Below are 11,259 nucleotides of genomic sequence, written 5' to 3' on the forward strand. Positions count from 1 at the left end.
ATTAAAAATAAAATGGCCAATTGACGCCCTTGCCTAACAAAAACTTCAGATAATTACATTTTTTTATTTCAAATTTCATAATATACTCCGGTATAAACTCAAAATTTGAATGAATGTATGCTAAATTACCTACCATTCATATTATAGTTTTAAATGTCAAATAAAATGTAATACAAGAGTACTTAGTAAGAAATCTCATTATGAATGTATTTATTTTTTAATTTATGAATTTCCAAAATTAATCATCATAAATTAAAAATATACTCTAAAAAATTGTGAAATTAAAAAATATGCTCTAAGATCTAAAAACCGCTGAATATACCAAAATAAGCACTATTAATATTTGATATTTTTTCGTAGTGTCATGGAATGAATTTCTAGCTTACCTAGTAATAAATCTAATAGTCCAAAAAAAAAAAAAAAAATGCAAATGCAACAACTTACGAGCCCTAATTACAAATATTCATAGTAAGGTATCTATGGTTCTTTATTCCAGGGTAATAATACATATTTCAAGACAGTAGAAAAATAAGCGTTATTTATATCTTGAATACATAATAGTATAATGAAAATAGCATTACAAATTGGTATTTATGGTTACTTACTACGTTTGATCGATGGCCATTGTTCAAGTTCAAAACGAACATCTTCGAAATCAATGTTCAAGTAGGACAGCAAGAATCTAATAGGTTCGCCCAATCCAGTTACGTTGAAGTATGTTAGTTTATACGATGACATGATGATATATTGTTTACTGTAATATAAAAGTGATTATTATTTGAATAGAATGACTAGATGAGAATACATACTCGTATTATGTTTATAAAGAGCACATTTTACAAATTAATCGATACTAATATATGGATACTGTAAACTATTGATGTAAAAACTAAAGATTAGATTTTAATGATTTACCAGAAATTGTATTAAAACCCAATAAAAATAATTCTCTTGTTATTGATGTTAAATGTAATAAATAATTATAATGGAAACAATAGTTTTAGGGAAATAATTAAAACGGAAATTCCACGAATAATTTTATTGGACTCAGGATAGTAATAATAATCAAATTAAGAGGCTACGATAAACTTTTGAACATTATCGCGTCACATAATAATAATATTTATAAATATATCATAAACAAAATATTAATATTTTATTTTTTTTAATACACAACCATTTTTTTTTATGAACTGTAAAACAGAACGTAAACGATCTCGTTGACAACGGAACGTATGGCAGCGGCGTACTATGTGCGGAATAATAAAAATTACTCATTGATCGTTTAGTCAGTTTTTTATTAATATTTTATCGATATTTGACATTTACTTACTGTAATATGGTTACTACGAAAACGAAAACAGTTGAATATTGAGGTTGCAGTCCACGTGTGACGGAGTACCTACGTATATACAATTATGCTAAATAAACTGATATTGTCAAATATATTTGGTATATCCATACTGCTGTTATTTCGCGGTGAAAATTTTTTCCCGTTCGTGACTTAAGGTCAAAAAATTATAGATTATAAATAAAAAACCGCGATTTTTTCATGTGGACTATAACTTAATAGGGTTAGATAGAACGATAACTATGGCGTCATATTCCTTTGATTCTGAATGACATGCGATTTGACTAACTTTATTTGTTAAGATTTTAAATTATTTATAAAAAATGTTAACTAATTAATTTTTAAATTTGTAAATCGTTTTCGATTAAATAATACTAGTTATCTGATAACGTGTCATCGACTAGATGTTGCCACATATTTGAATGATGTTTTGTAACATACTTACATAACGCACAAAAAAAAACAAAGTTTTTCAAGCAAATCCACTTCTTATGTTGTAATAAATTATTATTAAATTATATTTATTTACGAAAAAAATTAACGTGACCGGTGTTACAAAGGGCAAAACTCCTCACCTATGTATGACATATATAAGTATAGTCGGTAATTATTAAGTAATATTGGTATTGTATAATTTTGTTTTAGTAAGAAGCGGCAATGTTTTATGTTTAAAACCCCCTTCCATTAATATTTGTTAGATAAAACTTATATTTAGATATTTAGTTGAAAAATTCTCAATTTTTTATACGTGGTATATTCATCAAATTAATTTAAAAAATCGCTGTTTTATTAATTTTAAATAATTCGTAACAATTTAAAATTATTTACGGATATAAATTAATTTTAAGTTCAAATGTATCCATAGAAAAATTTATCAAGTATGTTTTTTTTTCATCTTAAGCTGCATCCAGACCAAAGCAACATTGTGGACAACTTTGTTGTCAACAGTTTTTGATAATTGTTTCCTACAAAGTGTTCAATAATAAGTAAAAACTTATAAGTCCAGACCAAAGAAACATTATTGACCAAATTTTAGTGTTTAGCAAGATGTTCAGCCAGGAAGAAGTAGTGGTTGCAGCAGTTTGCACAATTATTTTAAGTTCTATTAAAAAAAGAAATTTTGGGTTCATCCTAGCCTCCAGTGTAAATAAACTATTAATAAAACAAATATGCTGAATGATCTTAACCATAATGATATGAATCTATTATCTGACGAACTAAGGTAAATAAATAGTTACATGTTTTCTAGACAATTATTACCATATTTGGTTGTATACTCAGTTCATCTTTATAATTCGCTACATATTATGCTAATAATTGATAATACCATGAAATGTTGTCAATAAAACCAGCAGAAAAAATTTAAAAACATTTTTGTCAATAATATTTCTTAACATTCTATGATCTTTACCGCCTCCTATGTGGAAATAAAATGTTGTTGCTAACTTTGTTGAAAACACAAAAGTTTACAATTTTTAAAGAAATGTTTAAAAAATTTTGTAGCCAAAAATGTGGAAATTGTGTCTTGCCCACAATGTTGTTTTGGTTTGGACACAGCTTTAAATAAACAATATATTAATATAACAAAATGTATGTGGATTATAAGAGCGAAATGTAAAGGCAAATGTAATGCATTATTTATACAAAATAATTTATATTTTTGTCGATATATTTCCCAGAGTCTTACGAATTCATAACTTTTCAGTTCCTTACGTACGGTCAGATTAGAGATGAAAATTTTCAGTCGTTTGAATAATTTGAATTATTTGAATCTGGACAGTCTAGTTAGGTTAGGTTAGATTCGATCGAATGATTTGGTCATTTTAGTAATTTTGATCAGTCATCTAATACAGTAGAAACTCGATCAACCTTCACTATCGATACCGGGACTATGGCTGTTAACAGAAATTTTACAATTTAAATTTTGTAATAAACATATATTTTTTACAACGTGTGTATTTTCCGAAAAAAAATAATACACACATATACTACTTATTAAATACCATACTACTATACTACTAAATTAAATCTAACAATTTTAAACAAAATAATCTGTGATTTTCTTTTGTTTTTTTGACGCTCGAGCTTTTTCAGCTGCAACATTTCGTATTTTATGTAAGAGTTACTCGTCAATCACTGATTAAATTTAATTAAAAATAATTCAATTTGTTTGTTCACGGCACGTTTATTTCATATGTTGGATATTAGAAAAAAATTGTACACACTTGATAATCGCCGCAACGAGTTAATCTCAATTGTCTCATTCATTTGTCTTTGGTATCGTTATGTAACGTCCTGCCATTGATGTTGAGTGAGCGCCAGGCTCACCTAGTTGTTTTTTTATCATTATTTATTATTTAACTAGCATATATGATTGAAACCAACACCAAATTATTTATATTTAACGATAGCAATGTCGGATAACTGAGAGACGGTCGATCGAGTTTCTACTGTATAGTTGTTATCGTTGGGCCAATCGATTTTCTTTTGACTCGGTAACAACATGGTATAACGACACAAAAATATTATATGTATAAAAATAATATGTATGATATTCAACAATTTCTCCCTAAAAAAACAAAAAAAATTCGGGGTTACGACATTATCTATTTTGTTTTGTTTCCGTTTTATACAATTTTAAAGTTTATATTACTAAAAGTAAAACTAAAAAAATTAAAATACCACATTACTGTTGTGTCCGTGTGCCTCATACAGCGTCAAATACACATTTTATAGTCCTCAAAACTCTTGAACATAGGCTATTTTGGAAAGAGGCATTAGGAATTAAACTATATTAGTATTACTAATATATACTATCTATAAAAAATATTTGTTACTTTCCCGCTTTCAATAAAATTATCCGTTGTATAGTACAAGCGTGCGAGTTGTGTCAGAAGTGTAAATCAAAGACCACCTGCATTGCGGGTACTATGCAATCTATTCTCTCTTCTCAACCTTTCGATAAATTGTTAGTGGACTTCTACGGTCCTCTTCCCACTGGTATTTTTCAATTTTCATACATCTTTGTAATTGTTGATAACTTCACCCGCTTCGTCAAATTATATCCTCTCCAGTTTGCCAATGCTAAAATATGTATTAAAAAATTAACAACAGATTATTTCCCAAATTATGGTGTAACAAAAAATATCGTCTCCGACCATGGTCGACAATTTGTAAGTAAATATTGGCAAACCTCTCTTAAAAAATATAATATTCAAGTGTCTCACACCAGTATTTATCACCCTCAATCTAACCCAGCAGAACGTGTCATGAGAAAGTTACGTAGAATGTTTCAAACATATTATTACCAGGAACATTCATTATGGCCCCAATATGTTCTATACATCGAGTGGACGCTCAACAACGTACGTCATGAGTCTACACACCAAACCCCCTCAGCACTATTCTTACAAAATTCTCAACATAATCCTCTCACTCAATTCATACATTTCCCCGACAATTTATCTTTCGATCACAATAACAATTAATATTAGCCCAAGAAGTCCAACTATCAAAATCTGAATCCCGTAAAAAACGTCAACAAGAACATCTCAATCTCACCTTTTTCAAAATTGGCGATATTGTATTAGTCCGAACCCATAAACTTAGTAATCCAATAAACAAAAAATTTTTTAAATTTTTCCTGTTATATGATGGCCCCTTTAAAATAAAAAGTTTAAAAACCGTGAATGTATATGAATTGGTCCGCCCTGATAATAATACACCCAAAGATACCTACAATGTAATACATCTGAAGCCGTATATACCACCTACCACGTAAACACTCCCGTGGTGATCTTCTCCTCCAGTATTTAAAATTTAAAATACATTTGTAATAAGCACCAATGGTGACCATGTCTTGAATTTCCGGACTTCATATTAAATGGGGGGTTGTACGTGGAGTGTTTCTGCCTGATCCGGGGCCCCTAACGTACGCGAGCCTCCGCTCAAAATCACAAGAACTGCACAGTCTATTATAAGTATAATCTAGAAGGCCCAGGTCATTAAATTCGTAACTCCCCATGTTGTCCCCCCTGTTTTCCCTTTAAACTGCCCTTTTTTCTGTCTCGTATCTTCTTTAAATTCGGTGTGACCCCGTTTCGGACACAGATAAAGCTAGTGCACTTCTCTCTGTCTCCCCGTTAAGTTATTATATTATTATTGGTAGGTCTTTTTACTATATTACACTTTTTTTTTAATATTTAAATATTATCCAGTGTCTCTCGCACCAACGTGCTGTTTAAAATTATAATTTTTTTTATGTTGTTACTTTATAATTACATTACCATGTTTTTTTTTTTTTATTTAATCTCGACTTAAAAAATTTGTTTTCTCTATCTTCTTTTCCAAAACTTAAATTATATTTTTTTTTCTGTGTCATTATCTAAAATTGCTATGTAGGATTATCCTTAGTTATTCAAGTTTAATTACTCAAAATAAAAAAATAAAAATAAAATAGTAGATCACTCAAAATTCAGCTTCTTTTCTATTACAACAAGTGGTTTTCTGTTCCAATTGATGTTGCACCTTCAATAACTTGTTGAGGTTATATAAATTCACGGAAATTTGAGGCTATTTTATTAAGATAATAATTATTATCATACACGCGCAAATCCGATTACAATATGCAAAACAATATTGTTATGCAATACCGTTTCCCCGACCCACCACACAAGCGGTGTCCATCGCGCCGGTATCGTAGCTGGTTGCCCGTCGTCGCCGTTGCGTGCCGTTGTCGCGGCTGCCGGCGCGTGCCGACAGGGAAACCTGTTCCCCAATTTGTAAATTTAATGTAAAAAAGCTCACGACGCGACGACACTGAGACACTCTCTATCACATTCTTTTGACGGAGCCACCACCGGCCGAACAGAGAAGCGGCTCTCCAACAATTTGTTTTTTTTCTTTCCACGACCGCGGACGACGGAGTTTTGTTCTCGATTCACGTCACCAGGACACCGTTTCGTTTCGACCAACAATCAACTTTTCGGTGCCACGAATATTTACACCTTATCATCAACGTGCGTCATATACGGAATGATGGGCTAAGTACGACCGTATGGACCATAGCGGGCGAAAAGGCCAATCAACACCACAAGCTTCAGCACCATCATTGTCGTCGTCGTAATATAATGTATACTCCCTTTTGACTCCCTCCTTTCGTTTTCATCTATGTAACGATCATAATACTTTTCTGTTAAATATATTTATTTCCCTTTATTCAAATCTTTGGTTTTTTAATGAACCACTGAGTGTATAAAGCCTATAAGCTCCACTGACTTGGCCTTAGGGTCATCACGCAGTGCGGTTTATAGGTCACAAATCAAGTGTTCCCCTTGATTCGTGGGTAGTTTTTTGGACGTCAAAAACCCAAAGTTTTACAGTATATTATGCGATCATCTCATCGATACATACATTGATGAAAATGCAACTTTTCCCCCGTATATTTGGTCATCGTGTTACATATCAGGCAAAAGAACAACAAATACCTGAAATACCAAATACGCAAAAACAAGTATGACAAAAATTAGGACTTTTGTCATCGATGCATGCACACGGGTCATGGTTGTGTTGAAATCGGGGAACTAGTAGTGTGGAACTAATAGCGATGGGCAATTTTAATCGATCTTTTTCGTGCAATGACGATCTTCATGGTCCGATCTTTTAAAAGATCGATTCATTTGTGTGAAGATCGAATCGAATCGTTAATCCGATCTTTCATGCGAATCAAGTTTTTGATTCGATATTTTTTGCGAATTGATTCATTGTTATTTGTTGATACAATTACGAAATACAAATTAGAAGTTATTACACATTTTATATTTTTATCTGCTTTTCACCTAGAGCACAGGCAAATAATACCATCAATTTAGAAAAACCGCAAATAAAGTAAATCGACCTTTATTTCTGATTGTACTTTTCAGTCCGATTTGAATCAATTTAAAATATCGATTCATTTCCAAGAATCGCTCATCACAATGCGAAATTTACTAACCCACAGTTTTGATGGTGGTGTGTGTCGGACGTCGTCGTGACCGTTCCAGGCCCCACTCCAATGATGGATGGATGGATGGAAAACCGGGTTTCGCGTTGACGATTAGTCAGAAAAGCGGCCGTTGATAGCTTTTATGATAAAGACTGCCGCTAGGTCTGCGTTATATAATACAATCCAATAAATAATTTTGTGTTTTATTAATTGAGTTAACAAAATGCTTATAGAAATTAATATATATATAAATTGTTATGAATTAAAATGGTTCTGGAAGTTAATTAATTGAGTCGTAATATTTTAAGTTTTTTGTTTTTAATAAATGAAAATAAATACTTGTGTATTAAAATAAATTATTTTATATATTTTAAATAGAATTTACCGAAAAAAATCATTATTATACACTAATGAAATACTTAAAATATAAAATGTAATAATTAGGGACCAGATTTATATTCATATTTCAACGTTTTCACCTATTAAATGTATATTCAATGCATATTTGTAGTTTTATAGTGCATATTATTAATAGCACATATATTCGTTTCCGTCGTATTTTTACGTTCACAGCCACATAATATCGATAAAATTGCGACCGATTACAGTTTCCGAAAAAATAAGAAATCAATTCCCTCAAGTTGATAAACTCATTTTTAACATCATAAGTTTTTTTAAAAGCTCCATCGCGCACTACACTTTTCCGAAATATGGCCCCTAATCTAACACTTCCACCACAACCAATATTAACGCGTTGGGGTACATGGCTAAACACAGCCTTTTATTATTGTGACAAGTTGGAAATTATTAAATAAATAATTCTTCAATTGAACAGTGATGAAGACTTTATTTCAATTAAAAAATCACAAAATTTGATAAAAGATCCTAATTTTAAATCTAATTTAATTAACATTAAATCAAATTTTGGAATAATTCCGTGCACAATAAAAATTTTAGAATCAAAAGATTACTTGTTATCAGAAGCAATGATCAAAATTAAAAACGCAAAAACCACATTAAAATAATCAAAAAACAAATTGGTGGTATTATAAATGCCAAACTTAAAACCATACTAAAAAAAAAAACCCTGATTATAAAATAATTAAGACAATTTCTAAGATTTTGGAAGGAGAAATAGACGGCAACAATGAACTACTTGAAAAATTATGAAATATTTATTTGCAAGTAATATTACATATATGAAGTACGCTCCTATAAATATTGCTGAGGTCGAGTGAAGTTATTCTGTGTATAAAAATGTACTTACAGATAATCGGAGGAATTTAACGTTTGAACACATTAAGGAACTTCTGATCATCCAATGCAATAAGGTAAAATATGAATTCAATTTTTGTTTTTACTTTTTATTTATGTGGGTATTATTTATACTTTATAGATTGAAGATAAAGAATGTTAAATGGCAACTAAGATGACAAAATATTTTAAAAGTTCTTTTATACCGTATTAATTAATACTTTTTTTACATTTATAATACATTTAACATATTTTTATAGCATATTACAGCATTTTTAGAAGCACATAAATCTGGTCCCTAATAATAATACTTTATTAATTTTGAATCAAATAACATTATACATAATTTAAATTTAATTAATACTATAAAAATAAATGGTTATACTGATGGTATAAAATACTGTTGAATAAAAATAAACTGGAATCTTAATTTTTTAAATTTGCAGAGCTGGAAATGATTCTATGCTTAAGGATTTCTTGTAGGTCTTTTTTCAACCCATGTCTTTATTTGAGGTACGGCTAACACTTTTTTTTTGAGTGCTTGCATGTTTGGACGACCTTCCAATAAATCAATTTCTGCCATAAAGTTTAAATAATCCAAAATAGCTACAAAAAATAGGTCAGCCCAAGTCAACTGAAAAAGAATCAGACATTTTAATTAAATTATAATTTTATTAGAAATAGTTGTACATTTTGTACATTTTAATAAAAAAAAATTAAACTACATTACAAAAACATAAATCAAATAATCAAATAATAATTCAACTAAGAATAAAAATTAAATATTAAGATAATTACAATAAGGTCAGTGTTATTATATATGTATTTATGTAAATACAAATCTATAAAACAGAATATCCTCGAAACATGCACACAACTGATATATTAACAGATTACAGCTGTTACTTAAGATAAAATCATACAACTTTTAGAAGCATGTTTATAACATAATGAAAAAAACTTTGAACAATTCATAACATGACAACGAGTATTTTTTGTCATAAATTGTGTAAAATAAAAACAAAAATTTAACTTTTACAGAATTTAAATAACCACCACAATAACTTATTTTTTGTACTCTCTTTAAAAACTAATGAAATATCAAATGGGTCTTATATACATTTTGAATTAAAAAAAATTCTCTTACCACTTTTAGAAATAAATAATTTTGAAAAATATACAAGTGATAATATACTAAAAATTGGAATTAATATAGATATTCTACCAATATCTTAGACTAGTAAAAACCAACTCTGGCTCATACTAATTTCTATTTTAAATTTTAAAGAATTACTCAATAACAACCAAATTTAATTGAAGAATTTTTAAATCCATTTATTTTTTATGTTTTAGAAGTATTAAATTATGCATTAAATGTAAATGGAACCTTAATTAATATTAACAATTCGTATATAGTTTGCGATGCTCCTATAAAGAGTTTTTTTTACTAAATGCTAATGTTTTAATGTTTATTTTGGATGTACTTCAAGCATTGAAAAAGGAGATTTTATAGAACATCCAGTAACTTGATAACTTTAGCACATTCTGTTATGAAAACTTTTTACAATACATGAAAAAAACACTTAAAGGAATAAAAAACCCTTTTGCAAGAAGTTTATAATCAAATAAAAGAAAAACAACAGTTTATGATTTATTTTCTTATTTTTTTTTTTTTTTTTTTAATAACTTATTGTTTTATTTTTTCTACCTAATATATACTAAATTCTGTTGCTCCATAATATACAAATATTTTCGAAGAATATCTTAAAGCACTATTTATGATAATTATTTTGTAATTGAATATTTTTCAATTCAGAAAAACGTTTTTTAATTAAATAGTATAAGTAAATATACAAAATTAAAAATATATGATGGGTTTCTATTGCACGTTTCCAAACATATTTTATTAAATATATATATATATATCTTGAAATCCTGTGGTTGATGAAAAGTTTGAAAACATATTAATCAAATAAAATAAATATATTTGATAGTTAATTTTAAAAAATTATAAGTTATGAGTTAAAAGTCATAACTAAGGCTTAAGCATTAAAATTACTGTAATATTACAATAATACTTGCAGTAAAAATTACTAAATATCATGAAAAATCATAAGATATGTGTTTTAAATAAAAAAATGTAGTTTATCTTTAAATATTAAAAAATATAATGATAAAGGCAGTGGTTGAATTGGGGGGGGGGTCTGAGCTACTCTTCATTTTTCTTCATATTATAGCGTACCCCTTAATTTAATTCATCAAGGAACGCAGGGGACGCAGCGTCCTTCAACAATTATATGAATATGAATTTGTTTCTTAGAAAAATTAAATAAATATGAAAAAAAATTGGAAACGATTAATATTTTATTTAATTTTTGGTATTAGTTCGTAATCTGTTCATTATTATTAGCACATATGTATATTAGGATCGCAATAATAAAATATATAATAATGTTATACAATTTATGTAACACGTTTCAAGTGTTTCCACTGCGTATTAATTCGTGGTATAAACTGCTAAATTGCTAAAAATATAACTATTACGAAAACTTCCCTGGGTGTACCGACGATAACGATCCATAGTAAACCACTGACAATAATATATTGACTCCGTATTTTGAGAATCCGTCCGTTGTTTTAGTTATCGACGATTAACAAATGGTGATCGTTT

General features: G+C 28.8%; 2 protein-coding genes across 9 annotated transcripts in view; both read right to left on the minus strand.

Moving 5' to 3' along the window:
- Nucleotides 1-312: 312 nt before the first annotated feature.
- LOC112682283 (glutathione S-transferase-like) lies at nucleotides 313-7,702 on the minus strand. Of its 8 annotated transcripts, none has more exons than XR_003148492.1 (6): nucleotides 7,344-7,702; nucleotides 4,034-4,435; nucleotides 3,335-3,920; nucleotides 3,069-3,246; nucleotides 1,334-1,402; nucleotides 313-754 (listed from the first exon to the last, which is right to left on the minus strand). XR_003148492.1 is itself a non-coding variant. In XM_025552822.1 (3 exons), the coding sequence occupies exons 1-3, from the start codon at nucleotides 4,036-4,038 to the stop codon at nucleotides 598-600; spliced, it is 231 nt and encodes a 76-aa protein (XP_025408607.1). In that variant the 5' UTR covers nucleotides 4,039-4,053; the 3' UTR covers nucleotides 575-597. The 8 variants fall into 8 exon arrangements, 1 of the variants encoding a protein (XP_025408607.1); XR_003148495.1 differs by having other exon boundaries at nucleotides 314-754; nucleotides 4,042-4,435; XR_003148493.1 differs by having other exon boundaries at nucleotides 314-754; nucleotides 3,386-3,920.
- A 1,330-nt stretch (nucleotides 7,703-9,032) lies between these two features.
- Nucleotides 9,033-11,259, minus strand: part of LOC112682284 (glutathione S-transferase-like) — a 10,755-nt gene continuing 8,528 nt past the window's right edge. Inside the window, exon 5 of the mRNA XM_025552823.1 lies at nucleotides 9,033-9,222. Coding sequence (XP_025408608.1) covers nucleotides 9,055-9,222 — 168 coding nt within the window. The 3' untranslated portion in view covers nucleotides 9,033-9,054. The remainder of the gene's footprint in view (nucleotides 9,223-11,259) is intronic.

The sequence above is a fragment of the Sipha flava genome, unplaced genomic scaffold, assembly GCF_003268045.1.
Source record: "Sipha flava isolate LNK unplaced genomic scaffold, YSA_version1 20218_pilon_pilon, whole genome shotgun sequence".
In the NCBI taxonomy this organism is placed as follows: domain Eukaryota; kingdom Metazoa; phylum Arthropoda; class Insecta; order Hemiptera; family Aphididae; genus Sipha; species Sipha flava.

What these genes read in the sequence shown, in the direction of transcription:
- LOC112682283 (XM_025552822.1), bottom strand. An exon ending in TTCGTAGTAACCATATTACA is followed by an intron (nt 755 to 1,333) that starts GTAAGTAAATGT and finishes TTTATATTACAG; the next exon opens with TAAACAATATATCATCATGT.